Source organism: Fukomys damarensis, unplaced genomic scaffold (assembly GCF_012274545.1).
Source record: "Fukomys damarensis isolate Sample0158 unplaced genomic scaffold, DMR_v1.0_HiC HiC_scaffold_8, whole genome shotgun sequence".
Classification (NCBI taxonomy): Eukaryota; Metazoa; Chordata; class Mammalia; order Rodentia; family Bathyergidae; genus Fukomys; species Fukomys damarensis.
Window position 1 is genome coordinate 20,457,138 of NW_022900920.1, and position 25,712 is coordinate 20,482,849.

Below are 25,712 nucleotides of genomic sequence, written 5' to 3' on the forward strand. Positions count from 1 at the left end.
CACAAGGGTAGAGCATGTGCTCTGCTGAGTAGGTGTTACGTGAACCTTCATCCAAAATAGCTGTTGCCTCTGTTTTCATTTCACCTTTGTGTCTTCCTCATACAATATTTCCCAATGGAAGACAGCCTTCATTCTCAGGAGCCTGCCCTTGAATGTCCAAGTTGAGTACCGTAGCTTTAAAAAAACAACAACAAAAAACCCCATACTCCACACTCCAGCTCTCACCCTGGCCCAGCCCTTCTTTTCTTCTGAACTCCTTTCCCACTTGCAGCCCTTAGTGGGGCCTTGACATTTTAGTGGAAGATTGGAAGTGCCTGGGGCTGGAACCATCATGTTTCAGGGGCTCCCTTGCATAACTAGTTGGCCTATAAGTTCTGTGGGCACAGGGACTTGGTCTCTCTTGTTCACCTTTGTATCCACGGTGTCAATACGTTACCTTACAGAATAGAAAAGGCTGTTTGTTGGATGAACAGACATGTCATAAATGGTAAAAAAATGCTTAACTCATAAATGTTAGAGATTGTATTAGTATTGAATGCGCCATGCCAGCTGGAGAAAAGGGTTTTCGGGAATAATGAGAAATAGGGGTAGAATTAATCTGAGGCAAGATTATGAAGGGACTAGAAGTACATTTTGTAAGAGTAGGAAGTAACCATAAATTTCTGAATATAGGATGGTGAGATAGAAGGGTTTAAAAGGCAGCAGTGAGTAGGACCAATTGGTGTTTTGGTTATACAGCAAACGGGAGACACTGGTTAAAAAAAAAGTGTAAAGGCCTAAACAAAACATAGCAATGGGAAAAGATGGATAAGAGAATAGGAAGGGGGATAGAAAGGCTTTGAATGATTGGATGGGGCCTCAAAGGCTCTTGAGGGCAATGTAGAGAGTTCTGCTGCAGTTGTCAGAAATGGGTAAATAAGTCGTCTGGTTTTGTCTTTGTGAGACAGTCTCACTATGTAGTTCAGCCTGGCCTTGAAACTCATGTGATCCTCCTGCTTCAGCCTCCCAAGTGCTGGGATCACAGGTGTACACTGCCACATCCAGCAAGTCATCTGGTTGTGATAGGACATGATACGCTGGGATATGGATGAATGGAGGAGCTCTGATGTCCAGGAGAAAAGGGAAAATTGAGGCTCCAGGTAGAAGACACCTCATGAAGTTTCAGGTTGAGGTGCAGTCAAACCTTCTGGAGGGTGTGTGGGGAAAAAGTAAGGACCTAAACATTGGGGAAGGAACAAATTTAGTGGGTAAGAAGAGGGAAAAGGGCTGTAACAGGTGAAGAAAAGGGCTTAGAGAAAGAGGAAAAACTCCAGGTCCCAAAGACTAGGGCAGGGATTTTGGGGGAATAGTATCAGATGGGTGTGCCTGTGTGTATGTGTGGAATAAAATCTGATAGGAAGTGCCATAGTATGTTAATTGTGTTGTTTTTTGATGATGGTATCAAGAACACTTTTATTTTCTTCTTATATATTGGTAGTATTGGATTTTCCTAAAATGAATTACTTGTATGACTTTGAAAACATTACATTAAATATATTTGAGGAAAGATGTTAAATGAGAGATTATAGGATTGAAGAATAAGGAAAAAAATAAAGTAGGCCCTTGGACCCTTGATTTATAAACTCAGTTGGCTCCCGAGGGCTGATTATAACTAACTCAATACAGCTGAGATCTGGATGTTTCCCTGGGTACACACTATAGATAACAAGAGGCAGATGAATCTTCCATTTACCTAATTATTATGTTAGGCTGGTTGTAACTTTAGGGCCCACTGTATTAGGAATTTAGTTGTTCCCTTATAGACTCTTCCTTTTCTCAAATAAAAAATAAAACAGTGTGAAGGCAATACATATATACCACTCAATTCTACTTCCACTATTCAACCAACAACTATTTCTTGAATGCCTATCATGTGACAGGTCCTGTTCTTGGCATTAGTGAAAGAGCAGTGAATAAAATCTGTATTTCATCTCATCTCTTTATGGAATTTAAGTTCTAAAAGTATTCCCGTAGCACTTACATAGAGTCTTTGTACAATAAACTAAAATAAGAGACATGAAAGCCCTTTTGAAAAGTTGGCACGTTTGGGGCTTATTAATAGCCTATTGTTGACAGATCCAGAGTCAATAAAGTATTCTTGAATATTCAGTTTTCTTATTGTCCATAGCTATTAGGAACTGTTGTAGTCTTGAGTTTGCAAGGGAGTAGATTTAATACTAGACACATAATTAATAGGATTATTTTATTAAATTCACCCAAAAAAGGCAAATGCAGAAGAGTGCAAGAGATCTGTCCGTATGCTAGAGACATGAAGAATCCAGCCGAGGCCCTGGATCCCACGGCCATGTCCGAATGTGCCTAGCCAGAGGCCTACAGCCCACGGCAATGTCTCTTGCAAGTCCATGTTGAGGATCTGCACCAGGAAGGCCCAAAGGCCAGTGGCTGAAGCTAGAAAGCCTGCACCAGGGGCTGAAGGACCTGTGTGACCAGGCTGAGAGATCTGCACTGGAGCCAGGAAGCAATGCTCAATTACAGACCAGCACTCCCCCAGAGAGAACAGCCACCTTCCCTGGTGACAGCAAGGACCCGAGCTCCCCCTATGAGGAGAACAGCCAAATTTGTATCCGGACAGCCAGCCGCAACAAGCTTCTCTAGGAAAATCAGCAGGAGTCTTCCCTTCTTGTTCTCCTTTTATGCCATTGGCAATAGTCCTCAGGTGGCTCTTCCACACCCAGAACCACACTGACTCAGATCACCTGGGCGTCCCCACCTAACATGACCGTTAATCCACCACAGGAGTGTTGACATTTGCATTGTGAAATATACATATGCACAATTTATGCATACATCATCTATTCCTTATTTTAGTATCTTGGAGACTGTATTTCCATTTTATAGACTTAGTTTTCAAAGGGGCACTTTCAGAGCATCAGAGTATGAGGGGGTTGAGTGTGGTGCTAATTCTAAATGAACCAAGCTGGAGAGTTCATAATGGGAGAGAAGGAAAAGCGGTAAAAAGATCAGAAAAGGTAGAAAGTTCCTAGGACAAATCCACAGAGGAGATGGGTCTGGGCTCTCCTTCTTCAGAAAGAAGTGGTATTAGATGTTGCTGCCCAGTGAATCAGCCTGAGTTAGAAGGCATGTGTGATGTTAGCCAAAGGCGGTTTGGGCATAAGAACCTAGGTTGGAATCCCACCTGCCCCTAAAATCTTTACATTACAGTAATGAGAATGCTTTCGATTGATCAGTGTTTCCTAACCTTTTTGAATATGAAAACTTTTTAACAACAAAAATTAAGTTCACCCCTCCATGTACCAGTTATATCCAGTGACTATAAATTGAGTAGTACTTTTTGAGGGCTTCATATTTCAGTCACGGAAATGTCTGTATGAAAACGCATGCACTGTATTGGGGGTGTGCTTGTTTAATGTTGGAATTGTGGGTTCCTTCAGAGTCCACTGACTTCTTAGTGACCTTGTTGAGAGCCAATGAACTGCATCATTCCATCTTAAATCTCCTTTATTTTATAGCTCTGATTCAAGATAAAGTATCAGGGAACATTTTTATTCCAACCTGCTAATTGAAGACTCTTCACAGAGGAAATTAACCATCCTTCAATCTGCACTTCAAAAAAGAATTTCTAAGCTATGTTAGACATTTCCTAAATGAATGAGGATAAAGGAAAATATATTTGTTCATTTTTTTCTTAATCCTATCCAACACCTTCATTTAAATGGGAATTTGTCTGCCATGACTTTAATGTTCAGAAGTGATTGTTGAGATGTTATTTTGGGATTGTTATCAAGTGCTTGTTAATTCTTTTTTCCTGCATTCGACATCTGTGTTGAATATCATTTTCACAGGGAACAAATGAACATGACTGCAGGTGCCTTTAATCATAGAATCATACAAACAAACTGGAAACTGAATAAAAAGAAAATCCTGCCTTTTCCTCATCTAGAAAGTGGGACTAATAATGTTAACATTTCTCCCCAGTTGTCATGAATGAGAAATAATATTGCCAGACTAATTGTGAATATAAATAGTTGTAAATTGAATGTGAAGTAATAAAAGTAGGAATGATTTGACTAATAGGAAAGGGTTTTGATTTGTTTTTTAATTTGTTTTTTTCATTACTGATATCTCCTGGCAGCAGTCATTGCCACTATAGTAGGAATAACGATAAAAAACGTGAGAGCAGCAGCTCCCTTTTGTTGAGCACTGTGTTGTGCCTGGATCTTTACTTATATCATCCCATTGAATCAGCAAAGCAACCACTAAAGATAAATGATGGCCCTAAGACATCAACTCCACCGCCCATACATTTCCCATTGTGCCCCACTACTTCTCAGAGCTAGACCACTCATGGACTGTGCCCTGTCAGGTCACCTGTTGCTAGGCTTCTGTGTCCCCTCTCTGGAGGAACCAGCTGAGTTACTCACTGCCATCCTGGAGAAGGGACTCCAGGTAAGGATAAGTGGTGGTAATCTCTTGATCATTGGTTCTCAGTCTGAGCTGCACCTTGGAAATCACCTGGGGGTTGGCTTCTACTAGATTCTGAATGCCACTGAAATTTAAAGAGACTGTTATCTATTCACTGCTACAACATTGAAAATACTAATGCTTGGGCTCTTCACCAGACCTATTAAATAAAAATCTCTAGAGGATGGAACCCATGCATAGGTGTTTAAAAAAATGTATATTAATATGCAGCCAAGGTTGAGAACTGCTGTAAAATATTTCTCCATGAGTCAGGTCCGAAAGAGAACAACTAAGGCCTCATTCACCCAGGAATGATTTGCTAATAGATATAGCCAACAAGGCCTAGAAGCTTTGGGACTTTGGAAGCAGACTGCAAGGGTTTAAAATCTGGGTTCTTCCACTTCCCGAGTGTATGACATTGTAGAGATTACTGAACCACTTTGAGCCCGTTTCCTCATTGGCTAATATTTTCAATTTCATAGTATCGCTATGAGATTGAATAGAAAATTAGTGTAAACTTCTTCCTATAATGCCTAACACATACTGTTATTACCAAAGAAATCAAAGAAAAGGAAATTTTTAGCCACTTTGCAGTATTTGTTTGAAAACCTTTCTCTAAATAGCTTTGTCCAGGAGTCCAGACTGGAATAAAAGGGGGAGTCCTGCCTTTAAAAACAATATTAGTGACCTTTTGAGGTGACTGAACCTCCAGGCAGACGATCACTTTTGTTTTAACCTATAACATTTGCATAGGCTTAGAAAGTTGATGTGCTATTTCTCTCTTGCTTTCCAAATAAAGCAGAGAGCTAGAGCCATGGTCATAATGTGTTGGAACTGGCATCCCGTCAAAGGCTATTTTACATTCAGCCTTCCGGTCATTTGTTCGAAAGCCTTTGACACTGAAATCCCAAAGATACTGTTGGAGATGCTATGCTGGCAGTTTAATTGGTATTTTTCACGGAATAGACACACGGTGTCTATATGGGCAGAATGAAACTGGAAGTAGGGCAATTATCCCGACAGTAAAGCAAAAAAGGAAAAGATTGGTGGGCAGGCAAAAGAAATCCTTCAGGCAAGCTATTTGCCATTTTTAAATAGATAATTTTTTAACTTTATGGAAGTAGGTACAAGTTAAGGGTATTTTTGTTGCATGAGTACAGGACTAATAAAGCAAAAAGAATATGTATAAAATGTCCTACACAGGCCAGGTTTTCTAACTTGTACTTCATTTCTTAATATACAAGTAGCAAAATAATTATTGAAAATTCAGTATTGTGACTGAGGAGAATGGTAAACTTGTTTTCCACATAGAGGGCAGTAAAGAAGCAAAAGAAATCCAAAGAGAAAAAGAATCTCAGTTAAGAAGATCAGTTAGGTGTTTAATCAAGTTATGGCTAAAAATGTTTTCTCTGTTACTGTTGCAAATATCGATTTGGTTTGTATCCTGGCCCCTGGGAGTTCTGTGCCTACCTATTTTGTTGTTGCACTTGAATGAGAGTTAATAGTTTGATTTTCGTAATTAAATTTAAGAACCAGATTGAAGGGATTTTAACTTCCCTGAAAATGTACTTTAAGTTAATCTGCTTAAGAGGAATTATCTGTTTCTTGTTAGCAAAATCAAAAGCCTGGATCTGCTTTATCACTGAGAATGTCTATATGCCTGGCCATGAATCTTATGGTAATATTTAAAGCTTCAAAAAAATTATTTGGGCTTTTAAAAAATTGAGTCTCAAAAATTTGGGATTTAATTCTTTAATTATTGACTAAGCATAAATAGGATGGTTCTTGTTTTGTAGTGTTCCTGTTATTGTTTTGTCTTTCTGCCTTGTTTTGCCCTTTGGAAACGCCATTTATTTTGTCCTGTTTAAAAAGGTACAGGACTACTTTTCCTGAATTTTTAAAAAAATGACTAGTCACAAATACACAATGGGAATTATTTACTGAAGAATTGTGATTTGGAGAAGTAAACTTCCATTACTTTTTACCTTAATATTTTAGGTACATTTCTTAATACTGACTTAACTGCATCTTTTTCATACGTGACAGACCTGTGTAGATTATTATTATTGGATATATTTGATATATGGATTATATGATATATATGAATATCTAATGTGTCAATTTTTTTTCCAAATTTAAAAAAATACACTGAGTTGTGTTGAATGCTAACAAAAGATAATATGTGATTGATCCTGGTAGTGTGTCATTCAGTAATAAAATTGTTATATTTTGTGATTGTGCATTCAACACCTCAGGTGGATATTACAGAAATAGTAGTTGTTACCAGGATGTTTTTTAGAAAAATAATGCTTCCATTAACACTTCGAAGGAGAAAAGTTTAACAGAGGAAAGACTGAAATATTATTTCTAAAGTGGAAATGCATTTAATATGTCATTAATGATGCATATGTTTGGCCTGGGCTGTAGTTAGTGTTACTATATTTCGACTGCCCCAGTTTAGGAATGGGAAAGTACAAGAGGATCTAACATATTTGTGCTCGGAATGGAATGAATAGTTGATGTATATTAGGATATTTTTGTGTGAGGATAGCTTTACTTGAAATAAATATTGAGGAAAGAGTGAGATTTGGATAAAAGTGGGCACCGAGCCTGATCCCCATTTCTTCAATGAATCCAGAGACCCAGCCAAGGGCAGCCACAGAGTAACCCTGCATCACAGCTTCCCTGCTCTTGTCCGAGCTGGCAGAGCCCCCGAAGGAGCTGTGTGTGTTCACCAGCTACTGTGAGACTCCTGTCAAGATATCAGCTGGTTTATCAACAACTGATTGATATAAAATATCACTGAACAATCCTAGGTAATCAATTTAAAATTCATGGGCAAATATTTGCACTCTGGTCTTTTATACCTGATGATGATTTGAAAATAGATTGTGAAACTAACTCTTAAAACAGGCAATTCTGTAGATCAGAGCCATCTCAGCTAACCTCAGACCTCTGTACCTGCTAAATATTTTTTCCTACGGCTAGAAATTTGAAAGCAAGAGTTTCTGTTTGAGGGAGTTAGAACTGGACTTCTTTTTGATATAAAATTATTCTATGCCAACACTTCTTGGGAATTATCTTAATGTGTGGATCTGACCTGAACTTTAGTTGTTTTCTTTATAGCCAAGCTGACAGGAGTATAAAGTTCCTGTGCTGATTTTGAGAATGCAAAATCAAAGACTTTAGTTTTTAGGATTAAGAATAGAGGGTTGTAACCATTACTTTTTTATTTTAAAGAATGATCTTATGACTAAATAAAATGTGTGTTCACCATTTTATATGCTTTAGAACGAATATTGTTCTGAGTACCATCATTTATTGCTTCACTGAAAATACAGCCATTTTGAATTCTTAACAAAGAACTTTGCAAGAAAAATACTTGTTCAATTAATTTTTTACGTACTGCTGAAAAACCTAATATCGGAAAATTAGTTGCCTTTTTGAGGAGATAATTATAAATCTGAAAAAGCAGGAGATGTAATCTAAATGGAGAATTCAAAATTATAAGACGCTGTGATTTATATTTACTGTAGAGCCTATCTCCAAATATTGTTTGTTAGATGTGAACAAAAAAAAATCATTTTGTGTGTGTGCCTGCGCCCTTTCCCCTGTCCTGATGTGTGCTGTCCAGGTTTGACTGGGTCGCACTAGGGACATGCCTCAGATTTTTCACACTTTTTCAGTCCCTGATGCCAAGGGAAGAAAAGCACTGTCCTTCTTGGCATGAGACCCTGGCTGGCGGGTCAGATCTGTCCCACACACGCCTGTACCTCTGGACTAAGGCTCAGCTGCCACATCCCGATTGGCCCCTGTTGTGATTATATTTATGATAGATTAGCTTTGCTCTCTAAATTTAGACCTGAGGATTATACTCGTCCTTCTCTTGTGTCTCAACCGTTTTTGACAAAATGTATAGGTAAAAATTTAATTTTGTGTACAGTAGGCATCTTAACCAGCCCTAGAGAAGGGTCACACTTGTGCTGATTAAAGTGCATCCATTTCAGTTGGATATTTTAAAATAAGCTGTAACTCTGGAAGGATACGATTGGAAGAAAGGACTGTGATCTACATCAATTAGAGAAAAACAGAAATATGGAAAACACCACCTTGGGCTACTCAGTGATTTCTGACATTTGAAAGAAAGAAAACTTTGAGGTGGAATTCTAGGAAACAAGGTAGAGCAAGCCTTTTCACAGAGGGGAGAGTTAAGTGCTCACTTAACTGCAGTAATGTCTGACTTCATCATAAACACTGTCGTCAAAATGTTACCCTTATGTCTTCTGCGAAGACATAGATAGTAAAATATTTCTTTTCCCTTAGCCAATGATCCTACCTTGATTCAGGAGCCATAATGAGAAGTACTGATTGACAATTTTCTATCTGGAATAAAGATGCACCTTATATATTGTATACAAGCATTTCCACAGGTACTGTTACCCATCAACAGGATGGTAGCTTTGAGTCGAAATGTAAAGGTTATTAGCATTTCTGTGTGTTAAATTTTAGTGGGTGAGATTCGTATAAGTAGCAAATGTAAACACAAGGATTTACTAGATAAATAAAATGCCCAGGTCGAAATAGCTGGCTCACACCACATAAGTAAATTTACAAATCTGAATTATGAAGAATGTTAGCAGTTACCACACAGACCGGTCACTCCTGTCATTCTGTGTACATTTCATTGGTTAGATGTGCATTACGGTAGGAATAGTGCAACATTTTAAAATGCATTCTTCTATTTTTAAACACAAGGCCAATCACTTTACAAACTCTGGAATGAAGTTCAAACTTACATAGCTAAAGGCTAATTTATACCTTGTGAAGTCGGGTGCTTTAAGATATGCTATGGAGTCCCTGTGAAGTGTAAGTTGTAAAGCACCATTTTGTTTTCTGTGGACTTTGGAATTCCAGTCAGGCCCCTTGAGTCATGTCATCACATACGAATAACGTGGAGGAGGGTGCGGAAGTGAAGCCAGTACTGTGGTTACTGGATGGTTTGACATTCAGGCCTCTGCCGAGGGGCTTAGACTTTTTTCCTCTCTTCAAATTTTTCTTTTTCTCTCTTTTTTGGAAATACAGGGAAACAGTGTTCAGGCAGCCCAGGCTCACTCCCACAGTGCATGTCCAGGACAGGACACGCAGCCTGGGGGCCAGCAGCCCTCCTGGGGAGTTCAGCTTCCTGAACTGTTCTTTACCAATAGGGGTTCGCTTCTATCCCACTAGTCTGGCCTCCCAATTCTTGGTTGCAGGTGCTTAACTCAGCCCACTGTCCTGTCTTGCCTGCCAGTGTCAGAGGAACAGCTGCAAGAAATTAACTAGCTGTGCAGTCATACCATTCACCTGCCTGTTTCTCATCATATGATTTTTTTTAAGATAAGGAACCCAGAGCCAAGCAGACTTGGGGGTCATTTAATTCCATATTTTATCTAGTTCTATGCTAATCATCTAACTCTATGTCTAATTATCTCACAGACAAAAGATAACAAAAATTTCCAATACAAGCAAAAAGGAAATTTAAGTTTCTGGTTAAAGGCTTTCAGCCTAAGTTTTCACATTTGAGAGTCAGTTTATTCAATGGGTTTAAATTTAAAGAATTTCCTTTTTTTGCATTCTTTACAAGTAGATAAAGGAAAAGTATTTTTAAATATATACTGTGTATTTTGATGTCATATGTGTAATTACCTTAGCTGAATATTCAGTGTATTTGGACAATATTAAAAGACTTTAAAATCTAGAACCCTGAGTTCCTAAATTCCAAGCAAAAAAAAACAAACACTTTATCTGTGTGCAGTCAGGGAGCTCGTCCCACGATCTTTCACAAGGTTTAAATGTGAAAGGTCCTATGACTTTTTCAGATTTGTGATTGCACTTAGTCTTTTTGTAGCTCAGCACTCTATTCTCTTGTCAGTAAGCAGGCATATGTTTTGGCCTTAAAGGGAGAAAAGTACAGTAATAGGCATATCTGTTGGCTTCAGTTCATTAGCTCCCCACTCGCCCAAATCCATGTCTCATCTCGATGAAGTGATTAACCTGAACCTGTCGCCCAGTTGGTAACCAGCAGTGTGACATACAGCAAGTGGTGCTTCCCACCAACTTCACCAAAAAAGTCTGACATTTATATAGATACAAACAGATTTTCACCTGTCAGAGGAAGACAAAACTGTCACTAACAGGTTTCATGTTTATTTTGCTGGCAGGTTCATGCCTATGATAGAGAAATCCCCCAGGTGAATTCCTTCCCCACAGCGGTGCGGCACTGACTACTTAATAAAGCTAGTTATGAAAACTCCTCAAGTGTGTGGTCCCTGTTCCCGCAGTGGGTCACTGCTGCCGCCAAGTGACAGATCTGAAACATCAGCAAATCCTGAACAATTAGAGCATCAGTTTCTCTTTCTAAAACTAAGTGCTCCTAAACTCTTAGACCAGAACATTGTCTCCCTTTCTTTCTCCCTGAGCTAGTGTGGGTGTCTTTCTGAGTTCATGGCTTCTAAGAAAAGAATGGCATGAGTGATTAAGAAATTGTTTTCTTTCTCTGAGTGAATATATCTAATTGTAGAGTAGAGGGAGTTTTTATTTTTAAAGGTGCCTGGTTAGTTTCCTTCAGTCTCATACAAAAATCATACCATACCACAGAAGGGAAATTCTGCCCATCAGTCACACCCCGAACTTGTAACTCAAGGAACATGGGAGTACTTGGGGCTGTATGCAAAGACTGTGCTGTGTAGCAGCCTCGTTCTGGAACTAGACTAAGAGCTTTTCAATTGCTGTGACATTTTCAGCCAGGGAAGTAGTAGTAGTAGTCGCTGCAGAACAATGTTTTCCAGGCAATTACTTTATATGATCAATGGAGCAATTCCTCTTCTAGAAGGGAACCAAAGCGATCAAGTTAAATCATTAAAGAGAGAAAGACAGAGCAGGAGAAAGGATTCATCTCATTAGCAGGTGCCAGTGTTGCAGCCTCTGCGGTGGCGGCACACAATGTCCCTGGCCCTTTAAGACAACGACTGTGCTCCCTCTGCCGCGGCCCCTCCCTCCCCTGTAGCTGTTGACAGGTCTAAACCTCCCGAGCAGCCCATTGTGGCCACAGTAGGAGGCACCTGCAGAAAATGTGCCAAAACCAGGCAGGGAGCAGAGCTTTTCAATAAGCTCCACAGCTGGAGAGGAGCCGCAATACTAAACAACCAGGCTGGGACCAGGCATGTGATGGGAAAAGGGGTCAAACCAGACACCTCCTATAGGCTTTCTGAGCACTGTGTGGTTCAATTTGATGACATCTTCTAGCTGGCTTTTCTCTATTTGCTTAATATGCTGAGGTATTTAGCTTAAAAGCACTAAACGCTCCACGGTGATGAGCGGTTTTCCCTTTCTCCATTTAGTGTTATTAAAGACACTTGGCAGTATTTTCCCTTTTTCTCTGCCCCAAACTAAGATTGTTTTCTTTTGCTTCCCTCGCACAGTTTCAGGCATTTCCCACCACGCACAGCCTGCTAGCAACAAGGAAAGCTCTCCAAATTTAGGATCTGCACCACTTTCATGAAGCACATATTCTCACTGCTTGACGCACACATCTGGATGCTCCACTTTTACGTTTCAGCCTAGTAAACATTGTGCATCTGCCGTGTACGCATCACTGATTACAGGACTTCCGGAAATCCATGTTGTCGAGGGCCCAGCAGAGGGGCTACAGTTAATATAACCAGGAGTTTGAAGAATTTGTTTAGCACGCATGTACTTGGCTTTGTATTATTCATAGCCCTTGTGAGAATAAGCAGAGTTGAAGAAACGGCTAAGGAGGAACTTGGGATGGGCTGGGTGGCTTTGTCCAACATACCTTGGGATGCAAGAGGACGAACTCAGTACCATCTCTCCAAGATAAATGAGCCATAAGAACCTGGCACCTTGGTTTGGGCAGTTCTTATCTGTCCCTCAGTCCCCATATTTGTACAACGCTCAATGCTTTCCAGTTTTCATGGTATTTCCATTTACTTTCTCCTTACTTAATGCAGTAAGACATTATCTCTGTGTTGCAGATGAACACATCTGAGATTCAGGGCTAAGCACCTTGCCCAAGGCCACACAACAAATAGGTGGTAAGTGTAAAAGCCCCCAGGAACCCAGCTTCTCTGTGCCCCTTCAACTTTGCCTCTCTTCTTCCCTGGGCTGCCTCTTCAGACTGTCAACCTACAAGAGTGTGGGACTTCAGAGCAGTGCAGAAACAGATAAAGTGAGGTGTTCACAGTGAAACTCTTTTCCCCCTCCAGATGGAGAGTGTTGGCGTGTACGGATTCTGTGGGTGTAAAGCAAAGAACAAACTGAAGTGTGATTCAAGGTGGGAAATAACTGCTGCAGGTAGGAAATTAACTGATTTGTGTAAGTATCCAACTGGTGTCTGAAATAACAACCCCTTGAACTTCATTCCTTTTGAAAGGGACTGGGTACATTTAGCTCTGGTACCTTTAAACTTAGGTGCACACAAGACGCTTTGCTCAGTGGCTGTGCCACAGTTTCCTTGTTCAGAATGCCAACAAGTGGGAAGAGCTTTGAAAGAGACACTGTCTTAGGGGCAGCCTTAAGTCAGCAAAGGGGATCCTGCAATTCTGGGCAGCCACACTTGGCAGCACAGCTGAGCGAGCAGGACCTGGCATCATCGTAGCCTGCAGGGCTACACTGCCTTCCCGCTCTGCCCCGGTGGCCCTGGGAGAGCGTTTCTGTTTGGGTCCATACAAAGGCAGAAAGAGATGGTCTCTCCACAGTTCTGAGCTTGTCTATGCCTTAGCATGTCTCTCCCCTCGGAGGACTGGTTCTCTTCCTCCTTCTTCCTCAGCGCCTCCCTCCAATTCTGGGAAAACAAGCGAACTATTCATGTGAACAGAGAAAGAGTAAGGAGGGAGGGGGAGATGCCACCGACAAACTCCATTGAAAGCCACGGGCTGTTCATTTACATTCACACTTTTTAAAAAATGTTAACTAATGATGTTAAATGGTTTGCCAAAGGTCCTGGCAGGTCACTTGTAGAAGTGTCATTTCTGTCTAATTAGGGCTCTTGTGGCTGCCCGGGGCCTCCCAGTGCAACTGGTGACAAGTAGGAGCTGACAGCTTCAATTGGTGCCAGTAGGAAGGTTGGACCGGTCATGTTTTCCAACTCAGCCAGGTGTTTGCTGAATGGGGGAGGGGGCTTGGCGAGATCTGAGCGCTTCTATGATCCTTTTTCTTTCACTAAGCCCTCCCAAGTCCTTCCCCTTTGCCTGTCTTGTCTTATGTCAAGGTCAAGAATGGGCTTTGCTAAATCAGCAATTTGGGTTATCTCTGGGAGGTCATTAGCAGGCCTAGCCCAGACACTTGAAGTGGTCTCAGACCCAGATGCTAGATTTTTTTTTCTCCCTAAAAATCAGAGAGTAAGAAAAGAAAAGGAATGATTTCGGTAGTAAACAATAGCGGGACAAAAACAAAACAAAACAAAAAACTCCCAGAAAGCTTGCAGTAGCCATCAAAATGTTAAACTTCTAAAGACACACTGCTTGTTATAACTGCTCAAAGAGTAAAAAGCTAAAGCATCCTATTAGTACTTTAAATATCTGAAAAAAAGAGATGAAAAAAACCCTATCGGTCCAGTGGGTTGTGCAGTACTTGTCACATAGTAGGTGCTCAGTAAGTAATGTATTGTTTGATCTGACTTTGCAGGAGAAAAGTCAGTGTCTGGGAGACAAAGAGCGATTAAGAGATGCTGCTGTTTTTCATGTTTAACTGTCCCTTTGAATTTCTCAGTTGACCAGGAAGTACATATGAAGTTGGTGTCCCACATTATGAGCTGATATAGGACTATCTTGTTTTTTGTTTTGTTTTGCTTTGGAACAATTTAAAACAAGCAGAATGCCCCTGGTGCTCAGCAACGCCAGGAGGCAGCAACTTCAGTAGTAGGATGTGGCCCCACAGCAGTGATAGAACACTGGTGTCCAGAACTTGGATTGGATTCACTGGTGGGTCCTGCAGGGATGACCACTTTCCTTATTTGGGCCTGAATTGAATACACCAGCATCTGAGTACATGCAGACATGCAAAGTACGTATACAGAGTGTGTGCAGCAGGGTTAATACACGGGCATTTGGGGCCATTGCTGGGTTAAACTAAAGGAAAAGTGGACTGGTAAGAGCAAAGTTTATTTTGTGAAAAATCTGAAGCCAGATTCAACAGCACCTCTGGGAAGGGTAGGAGGTGTGTGTCTAAAGTGAAGCTGTCTGAAACTTTTGAGTTTTCAGCTTTCTTTCCTTGTCTAAAGATACTTTCCCACCTACTGCTTCTGTTTTCTCTGAGATGGGGCAGTGAAAATTGGGACCAGGAAAATAGATTGTTCATGCCTGCTGATTTTATATCAAAGGAGTGTTAGAAAGATTAAATGAGAGAGCATAGCTAAGCACCCCTAGGACAGTAGTGGGCACATACTAGGTGCCTGATAGCAGTGAACTTTCTCCCTGCCCTCACGAGTCCTTCCTAGTTGGAAACCACACTTGGTTCTGTGGTGTCAAGTTATTTTTTCAGTCTGTTAGCAGTTGAGCTACTAAGTGAAGACAGAGAGCAGAAGCTAATTCAGCTCTTCATCTCCAGAGCCTGGCATGCTAGGTACTCAAGACACACTGAACAATGAGAAATAATAGAATCGGCTAATAGTCCCATGAGTGAACAAATTGATCAGGACATATTCCAGCAGTTTTGTTGACTTTCTCAAACTTCTACCCCCCCAGGGACCCCCTTTGTCATTAACTTCCCTTAAAAGATCCCATAAAAGGTGAGATTTCATTAAAAGGAAAGATTTTCCCCCCTTTATTTAACACAACATTGCCTGCAAACACCTGCTGAATTTTTGCCCTAATTTATTTTTGCCTGGCCCTTTTATACCATAGCACGTGTACATTTTTCTCCTTTTGGGCGACCCTCTTTGTCTCTCTTGCTGCTCCTATGGGCTGTTGTTTACTCATAGTGCTTCTGTCCGGGGTATTAATTTGCTCCCAGGAGCAGTTCTAACTTGGCTCTGCCTCCCACACCCACCCCTGCAAAGCTGCAGTCGCTATCTGTGTGCTTTGAGGACGGATGATTGTTGTGTGGCTCAGACAAGTGCTAAAAAGTGTCCACTTAAGATTTTCCTTGTGGTTTGAAGGGTGAATCTTTAAAAATCATTCTGGAAGGGATTAGTGATAAAACCTTCTGCGGCATGTAAATCAACATGGAAAAATAAGCCAGTTAGTTAGGAAAACTAAAACAAACAAAAAGCTTTTGAAGACTTATGGGATGGAGGAGAGCTCCCATGAATGACAGTGGGCCTGTGTTTTATGGTAATGGCATTCCTGATGTCTGATCACCACAATGGTGACCCTGGAATCGTAAAATGGTTTCAATTCATTGTACGTAAACCTCCTGAAAGGCAAAGCTGGCTTTCTTGTTCAATTGCTGAGGACTTTTTGGTGCCTCTTCCACATCTGGCTCTGGCTTCTCTTGGAACTGGAACCCCTACTCTGGTTATACTGATCTACTGCCAGTTCTCTGAACATGCTAGAAAATTTGAACAAATTCATTCATTCATTTATTTAGAGATGAGGTCCTAATATGTTACTCGGGTTGGTCTTGAGCTCGTGGGCTCAAGCAATCCTGCTGCCTCATCCTCCTGAGTGGCTGCTACTACCAGTGTGCACCACCACATTCAGATAAACACTCTTTCTCGCCTGTGGAATGAATCCCCTTTCTCCCTTTTGTTCTGACAAAGGCCTGTTCCTTGGAAAGAATGAACTCTGTATCACCTCCTCCACCAAGCTGCTTCTGATACCTTCCAAAGCAGATGAACCTTTCTGTCTGTGTGGCCTCCAAAAGATCCTTATACTCTCTTATCATAATAACAGCAGTAACATCCATGATATGGACAGCTTCCTTTTATTGAGTGCTTTCTGGGTGCCAGGGAGCATAAAGGCTTCCACTTGTTACATCATTTAAACACGCCACCCTATGAAGAAGGCACTGTCATAGATATTTAATTCAGTGATGAGGATCCTATAGTTTACTTGCAAATTTGCTGTCACAGCTTCTGAGTGGTGGAGCTGGATCTAAACTGTCTTTGTTACTTTTCTCATTGGTGAGGCAAAATACCAGATGCCCAAAGTTAAAGGAGGAAAGGTTTATTTAGCTCATGGTTTATAGAGGTTTCAGTCCATAATCAGCTGGATCCAAGGCAGGTTGGCACATGGCAGAGGGACAACAGTTTATGGTGGACCAAAGGTAGTGAAGCAACAAGGGATCTTAACGGCCTTTCTGCCCCTTTTATATTATCCAGAGTACTCAGGGTGTGTATCGCTCACATCCTTAATCCTAATGCTTTTGAGCCTAGCATTGCACCGTGAATCAGTCACAAGCTCCATATTCAGCCACCTCTAAAAAGCTCTGTCTAAGACTTCATGAGGCTTTGGGGGAACACATAGACAACCCAACTAGCATGGCTCAACTGTATTATTGATCACCCTCAAGGTAGAGCTGCTAAACCATTGTGAAACCGTTTTTTTCCTGGTCTCCCTTCTGCATAGTGCACTCTTTGAAGTTGGTGATGCTCATCCAACTTTGGGCTCTAGTGCCTAGCATGAGCCATGGCATGGCAGAGACTTTAGTTAGTTGAATTGAATAAAATTGAGTTGCATTGGATTAAGTGCATGTATACATATTCTGTCTCCTGTCTCCCTTGCTCTGTATGTGTGTGCATGATTATACTTATGTAGTATTTGTGACTTTTTAATTTACATATATGCTCATAGACGGATATTTATATGCACATAAATAATACGCATATAACTCTGCCTCCCTTGCTATATTTATATATGCCTGTGTGAAATATGTGTATATTTAGAAGTGCACTTATATCCCTATTTCATATTCATGTATGTACCTATATTATTTTACATATGTGTATCAATATGTATTTTATACACATATAGAGGTATATGTATACAAGTTAACATACATTTCAATATAAGCATATGTAAGTAGGCATATCCATGTATTTATACGTGTGAAGCAAGCAAGAGAGGATGTGCTGCAGTCTGGAGGGGTGTGCATGTGTTCATGTGTCTGCCTGTGAGTCTGTGCTCCCCTTGCATCTTGTAACTGGGGCTTGCAGCATGCATCTTGGCCCGTATGTTTTTGAAGATGTACCCCCGGCTCTCAGTTCTTTCTGGGTGTGTCATGTTCCAGTTAGGTCAGAGACCTCTTTAGAGGAAGAGGCCCAAGTAAAATAATGTTCTTGTGTTTTCTCTCGTGCATCCTCTCAGGTACAGAGACGGTTCCTACTTTGTTTGATCATTTCCCCCCATTGTTCAGCCCCTTGAGCTTGTGCTCATTAGTGATGGTGAGCATGGGTGTCATTCTATGCCATGAGGACCCACAGAGCCCTCTCGTAATGGGCTGCATGATATGTAAAGGGCCCCAGGCACCAGAAGCTGAGTGCAGGTTCCATGACAGCGCATTCAAGCGCAGCAGACACTTCTACTTACCCTTTGATTCTCTGCTCATGCCCTTCTTTGTAGAGGGAAAAAGTTTATGCGGGATTTATAGGCAAGAGCTTATTTGGCATTGAGGAAGTCACACTTATTTTGTCCCTTATGATAATAAAAATTCTTGTTTTAAAATTGGTTTCAGGAACTTTAAAAGCTCTCCTGTCTTTTCTGTTCTGTGGCAATTTAATTGCCCCGTGTGAGCCACCTACTTGTCCTGTGACTGACCCTCTTCCTCCCACTGGCCAACCATGCCATTTGCTCCTCTCTCAGCTCCTTTGCTGTCCTGCCTGGCTCCTTCCTCTTGCTTCACTACATCCTGCTTGTCCTCAACGATCGTTTTTGCTGTGGCACAGAATGTGCTCCAAACTTCCAGTCCTGTCTCTTAGCATGACGGACTCTGACAGAGATAGAGGCTCAGATGAAAATGTGGAAAAAATCATGAAAGTGTTTCTTAGGCTTTATCATCAAAGTAGTCCAGATTGTAGAGCTCAATCAGCTGGTACTCCTGTAACAGGGGTATGTCTGTGAACTCTTCTGATTTATTTTAGAAATATTGGTAGATATTTAGTGTTCTCCCACAAAACTAAAAACTTGAAAATAACTTTCTAAAGCATGCCTTTCTAAGCCCTTGAGGCGGGGCTGGTATGGACTTGTGCCCTGTGTGATCTCAGAGGACCCGGCATGAAGTTTAGTGCTCTGCTCTCACCATCTTGGACTTCTTTTTTCTCCCCTGTGCTGGTGAGGGAATCCAGGCCCTTACACATGCTAGGTAGGAGCTCTTTCACTGAGCTACAGCCCTGACGCCTTGGAATGCCTTGAAAGAGGGCTCCAGGTTTTCATTTTGCTCTAGGTCCTTTCTTGGGGATTATGGCAGCCCTGTGACTGCAAGACATGGAATTACAGCATGAAAACCTTAACATGAATTCATCTATTTCTGTCCACCTGGGCAGCGTGAGGTACTGTGTGCTTTTAAGAAAGCACTCTGGGCTGAAACACATGGAGGGTTAGGAAGGATTGGGGGTTGTACATGCCAGCTTTGCTTAGGGTCAGCCATGCCTAGAAGTGTTCTTAGTGTTTGTCTGCCAGGGGTAAGGAGGTGAACAATCATTCTATAATTCATGTGTAGTAAAGCTTCCTGAGAGAGTTCTGTTTTTCACAGAAACTGCCAAGTGATTTGGCCAAGATTTTCTGCTTCTTTGAAGTCTGCAGGGAAAAAAAATCTCTAATGAAATACAGCAAGTTTGGAAATATCCTTTTCTTATTTAAATAAATGTTTGTAACATTCTTATTCCAGCTCTTCATTTTATTCCCTTTTACGTCTATAACCCCCTGCCTTATTCCAAAAGAGGCTTTCAGACATACATATAATAAAATGATGAGAATGATAGATACTGTTGAGAAGCAGGACTGAAAGGAAAACTGGGCAAAGTCAAGGATAAAATTAGTTCACAAATGCTCACCATACGGTTTTGGTGAATTTAAAAGTTGGCTGCAAATGGATCTTTAAACCTCCTGTAACAGAACAAAGGGAAACACACGAATGTGTGTGCAGAAGTGCAGCTGGAAACAGGTCCCCACCTGGCCTCTGTCGTCTCTCTTGGAGGATGCAGGGATGTCTTGGCAGGAACTTACCCTCTTCAGGAATCTCCAAGTAATCTCTGTCTTGAAAAAACCGCAAGATAGTCCAGAGCAAAGCTTTATTGGGAGAAGAGGGGGTAATTTTGAATACAGCTGGTCCTTTGAATCTTCATTTTCCACAAATATGGATTCAACCAAGTGCAGATGGAAAATATTTAGGGAAAAGCAACTGTGTGTGCCCTGAACATGTATAGTTTTTTCCTACTCAGTACGGTCTGACAACTATTTACATGCATTTCTAGTGGATTGGGTATTGTAAGTAACAGAGGGCGATTGAAAGGATACAGAAAGATGTGTGTAGGTGATATGCAAATATGACACTATGTTATATAAGGGGCTTGGGCATTTGCAGATTTTGGTGTCCGTGGGGGTCCCCACTACCAAAGGACAACTGTATTTCGCAGTGTCTTGTCACTCATTCTATCCTCCACTTGCCCGAAAACTGAGTGGGGCTTGAGCAAACAACTCAAAAGCTCCTTGCTCCTTCGTGAAACCTGGCAGCGGCAGCGGTGAGCCCAGCGCTGGCAGTGTTGGTGGCACTTGCATGGTGGCAGTGGCACCAGCACTGGCGGTGGTGGTGGCACCAGCACTAGCAGCACTTGTACCTGCAGGAGAGGTGGCTCTGGCACCTTGGAAGTGGACACAGCAGCAGCATAGCAGTGGCCACAGTCTTGGGAGTCAAGTGGCTAAGTGTGGTCTCTGCCATTGGGGATGGGGGGTGGCGTACTGTGGACGGTTCTGTGGGTGACAGAAACTTGGACGACAGAAGGCAGTAAAGAGTCTTATCCAAGGAAGTGTTTGAGCCTTCCAGCTGAGGATGACTTCTCCAATACCTGGGAGAAGAAAGTGTCAAAGAAATGCTCTTTCTACTGTGAAGATGACCCATTTTTAGGCTATGAGCCAAAAAGATACGAGCGACATACATTTCAGAATATTTGTAAAATACTGACCTATCAGCTGTAGCTCCATTTTTCATATTGATGGACAGATGAGCACACATTTGCCCATTTGGTGACTTGTTCAGTAAACATCTGTGAGACCCCTGTGGCTTGTGGCATCAGATTGCTGTGACTTTGCTCACTAGTCTGTGATCTCAAGTAAGTTTCATAATTTCTCTCACCTCCAGTTTCCCCATGAGTAATATTAAGTATCCACCTCATTAAGTTGTAGGAGGATCAAAAGCACATGCAGCAGTTTGCACAGTACCTGGCACAAATTACATATCCCGTAAACTTGAGCTGTGATCAAAGGTTGTGAGATATACACAGAATCACATAATCACCCATTAATTCATGTACTGTTTGTCTGTATGATGAAATTCTATGTAGCTGAAGCCCTGAAGAATATGCTGGTAATTGTGGTTATCACTTGGTAAAGAGATTACAGGTAATTTGATTGAATTACTTTTCTTATCTTCTTTCTAGGATTTTCATAATGTACATGAATTGTGTGTGCTTGCTTTGGCAGCACGTATACTAAACAGATGAACTAACTGTGAGATTTTAAAACAGAGAAGAAACGATGTCTTTGGAGCTTTACTTGGGTCTGTGTGTGATACCTCTGTCCCTTTGTGCTCGAATAGTTCCCGTGCAAGAAAGTTTGTGCTCTCAGGCAGCCCATCACATCTTGGTTCTCCATAGACCATCAGCTTGTGGATTCTGACACTTATGTTTCATTTACCCACTCATTGGACTGATGTTTATGAAGCACCACCTGTATGCTGGGTATGATAATATGTTTTGGGGAGATAATGGTAAATGAAACACAGTGTCCCTTAAGGGTCTGCAGACCATCATCCAATGATTAAATGAGTGTTATTACACATGGTTGTGCTTTGGAGGCAAAGTACGTGGTGGTGCTGGGAAATCAGCAGACAGAAGGAATCATGGGAGGCATCCCTGGGAGGTGACATGTAAGCTGAGAGAGAGTGGAACATATGGGTTCTTGGTGTGCAGAGTGGCAGGTGAGCAGTCCATACAGGGCATCAGGGTCTGCTTTTGGGCCACTGAGCGAGTTCCCTTTCCATATGATAGTCCTTCAACTCTTTAAAGATTGCTTCTCCAGTCTTTCTGTTTTACAGTCTCTTCCCCTTTTCTTTCAGGGATGGGATTTCATAGCCTCTTGTCATTCTGGGATCCAGTACATTCACACTCCCCCCTTTAAAAAATTATAACTTTACTTAGCATCCACATATCATACAATTCACTCATAGTGTACAATTCAGGCATTTGTAGTGCATCACAGAGTTGAGCAACCATTACCACAGTCAATTTTAGAATATTTTAGTCACCCCCAAAAGAAACTCCATACCCATTAAAAGTCACTTTTCATTTCCTCTCAAAACCCTGGCCCTGGGAAGCCACTAACTGCTTTCTCTTGCTATAGTTTTGCCTGTTACTGTCATTTTATATAAATATAATTACACACTACATTGTTTCTTTTAGCATAATGTTTTTGAAAGTTCACATGTTGTAGTATGTGTCAATATTTGACCCTTTATTGCTGGATAATCTACTGTATAGACATATCACATTTTTTATTTATCTATCAATGAATAGTTGGGTTGTTTCCACTTTTGACTATTATGAATATGCCTATGTAAATATTCATGTACAAGTTTTTGTGTGGACATATCTTTTCTCTTGGGTATACACCTAGGACTGGAATTGCTAGCTAGGTCAATGGTTACTGTGTGTTTAAACTTTTGAAGATCATTAGACTCTTTTCCACAATGGACACATACTTTCTATTCTTACCAGCAGTATTTGAGAGTTTTGATGTCTCCACATTATTACCAACAATTTCTATTATCTGTCTTTTCTTTTTTGGTTCCGGGTACTGAACTTGGGTCCTTGTGCTTGCGAAGCAGGCCTCCGAACCGCTGAGCTAAATCCCCGGCCCTGTCTTTTCTGATATAGTCATCTTTGTAAGTGTGAAATGTTATTTAATTCATTTGTATTCACTGATGATGCTAGCGTCTTGTTGTGCACTTATTGGACACTAGGGTATCTTCTTTGGAGAAATGGCTATTCAGATCTTCTGCCTATTATTAGATTGGTTTATGTTCTGTTATTGTTGGCTTGGGAGAGTTCCTTATATATTTTCTAAATACAATTTCTTTATCAGTTGTATTATTTGCAGATATTTTCTTTCCTTCTGTAGGCTGTCACTTTCATGTTTCTTGAAGGTCATAAGTTTTTGGTTTTCATAAAGTTCAGTTTATCCATGTTTTCCCTATTATTGGCTTGTGCTTTTGGTGTTATATCCTAGAAATCATCTAATATAAGGATATAAAGACTTATGCCTATTCTCTCCTTATTTCTTTTCACAAGAGTTTTGTGGTTTTTAGCTCCTACATTTAGCTTTTAAAATCCTTTTTTTTCCTCATTGAGTTTATTGGTTCATGTAACAGTACAGTTACATTCATCATTGGGATCTTGTACCTTTACATGACAGGTCTTGGTTCTCATTTTTTCCCCTTACCCCTGCCCTCCCTTCACCCTCTTCTCCCTTCCCTATTTACAAATACTTTATTTCCATTTTTTTTCATTTTTCTCATATTAAAATCCATTTTGATTTCATTTTTGTACAGACATACCTTGGAGATATTGTGGGTTCAACTTCAGACCATCACAATAAAATGAATATTTCATTAAATCAAATCACAGGAGTATTTTGGTTTCTCAGTATATATAAAAGTATGTTTATACTGTACAGTAGTTAATTAAGTTTAAATAGGATTATGTCTTTAAAAAGGACATTTTAATTAAAAATTACTTTATTGGTCAAAAATGCTAAACTCTTCTGAGTGATTGGAAAAATAACACCAATAGACTTGCTTGACATGGATGCCACAGACCTTCAGTTTTTAAAAAAATACAGTATCTGTGAAGTACAGGATATCAGAATGCAATAAAGTGGGTATCTTTCTATGTTGTGTGATGTAAGAGTCTAACTTCATTGTATATATCCAGTTGTCCCTGCAGTATTTATTTATTTATTTGGTACCAGGGACCAAACTCTGGCCCTTGTGCTTGAGAGGCAGGCGGCGGAACCACTGAGCCAAATCCCTGGCCCCTCTGTAGTATTTATTGAAAAGACTATTGCTTTTCATTAAATTAACACCCTTATCAAAAATCAATTGACTATTTATATGAGGCTTTTTCCCCCTGTATTTCCAGTTCTGCTGTCTTGATCTAACTGTTCATCCTTGTGCAGATATTATTCCTTCTTGATGACTGAAGTTCTGTAATAGGTCTTAAAATCCAGAGGTCTGAGTCCTTCAACCCTATTCTTTTTTTTAGACTGTTTTGGCTATACTGGGTCCCTTGCAGTTCCATATTAATAAAGGAGTTGCATTGGAATTGTAGATCAATTTGCAAAATATTGCCAACTTAATAATACTTTAAAACCCTTTCATCCATGAACATGGGATATCCTCCCTTAAGTCTTTAATTTCTTTCAACAGTGTTTTGTAATTTGCAGAGTAGAAGTTTTGCATTTCTTTTGTCAAATTTATGCCTAAATATCTTATTCTTGTTGATGCTATTGTAAATGTAATTGTTTTCCTAATTTCATTTTTGAATTGTTCATTTCACATTCCCTTTAGAATGTGGTCCTTTAAAAACACTGACGTATTGCTAGGATGATAGAGCACAGACAAATTGCAAACAGAGAATCCTTAAGTGTAGACAAGACAGTGCTGTAAGCCTGCCCCCACCCCTATTGGGCTTCCTCTACCAGAGCTGTGGGAGGACTGAATAGAAGAACAGCCTGTCCCTGAACTCAAGGGCATCAAGAGTAGCTCAGCTAAGATCACTGCAGAAGGCTGAGGCTGAGGGTTAGTGCCTAGCATACTAAGCAGGCACCTTGTTCCCATTGTCTCCAGAATTTCATTGTTTTAAGCCAGCTGACTTTGTAGCCAGGGTTCATTCAGTGTAGACAAAGCCTCTCTTAGAAAAAAGATAGATTTTGAAAGCTTCTAAAGAACTGGGGGAAAAAAACCACAAGCCACCAGCAGTAAAAGTTCCAATTCCAGATTCCCAGGCAAAAATGGCAAATAGGTTTATCTTTTTGTTAATTGTAAAAATAAATTTAACAATAAGTAAATATGAAATAAAACTAGTTGGGAGAAAAGGAGGAGTAGGCTGCAATAATTATTCCTATTTCAAAAGGAGTACGGGTTAAAATTAATCCAGATAACTTTGGCAAGCTGTAGATTTCACTTTTCAACATTCAACAGTACAACTGATATGCACATACACATTAAAAAAAATATATATATGGAAACATTCTAAATATTGATGTAATGATTTGAGTTGCTAAAATTGTGTTTCAGTTCTGTTTTCTTTAGATGACTGGATAGTTTTCCTATCCTTGACCAGTTTAGGAATTTTTGTAATATAGTCCAAGGGTGGATTTCCCCGTCAGGAAAAATAGACTCCATCACAGTGTAATAGCTGAACGAAAATGTGTAGTTGGAAGCATTTTGGGTTTTTTTGTTTTTTGGTATAGGGGATCGAACTCAGGACCTTGCACTTGCAAAGCAGGCAGCGGAACCACTGTGCTACATCCCGGCCCTTTTTTCTGTTTGTTGTTGTTGTTGGTGGTGGTGGTGGTTTTTTTTAGTTCGAAGCATTTTGTAACCCAGAGCATGAAAACAAGTCTCTTAAACCAGAGAGCCTCCAAAACTCTGTTCATGATTCCAGGTAATTAAAAACCTTCTGGCATCTCTCATTAGAAAGACTTATATCACCCTGAAAAGCAGGAAAACCCTAGTTTTCAAAACATCATTGCAAGTGGCAGGTTTGCCAGGACCCCGTGGCAGATCAGGCCCTTTGAGTTAGAAAGCAGAGCTGTTTTTCACAAGCAAGACGGCACTTTTTATGCTTTCAATAGCTGCATGTCACGCCAGCCTTGGGTTAGGAAGTCGGGAGTGTGAGCCATCAAGCTCCTCCTCCAGACTCTTCCAGTGAAATGATTTGGGTGCTGTGAAGCCGGGGGTGGGCGCTATTGAAAACTCCAGGGCCTCAGTGAAAAGGTTAGGAGCACATTGATCAAACT

General features: G+C 40.7%; 1 protein-coding gene across 3 annotated transcripts in view; it reads left to right on the forward strand.

Annotated features, from left to right (window-relative positions):
• Window positions 1-25,712, forward strand: part of Hspa12a (heat shock protein family A (Hsp70) member 12A) — a 147,860-nt gene that overhangs the window by 1,412 nt on the left and 120,736 nt on the right. For 2 of the 3 annotated variants that reach the window (XM_010634540.2, XM_010634543.2), the window contains exon 2: window positions 12,747-12,834. In XM_010634540.2, coding sequence (XP_010632842.1) covers window positions 12,747-12,834 — 88 coding nt within the window. Of the gene's footprint in view, window positions 1-12,515; window positions 12,576-12,746; window positions 12,835-25,712 lie in introns of all 3 variants that reach the window. The other variant, XM_010634541.2, reaches the window with a different exon arrangement.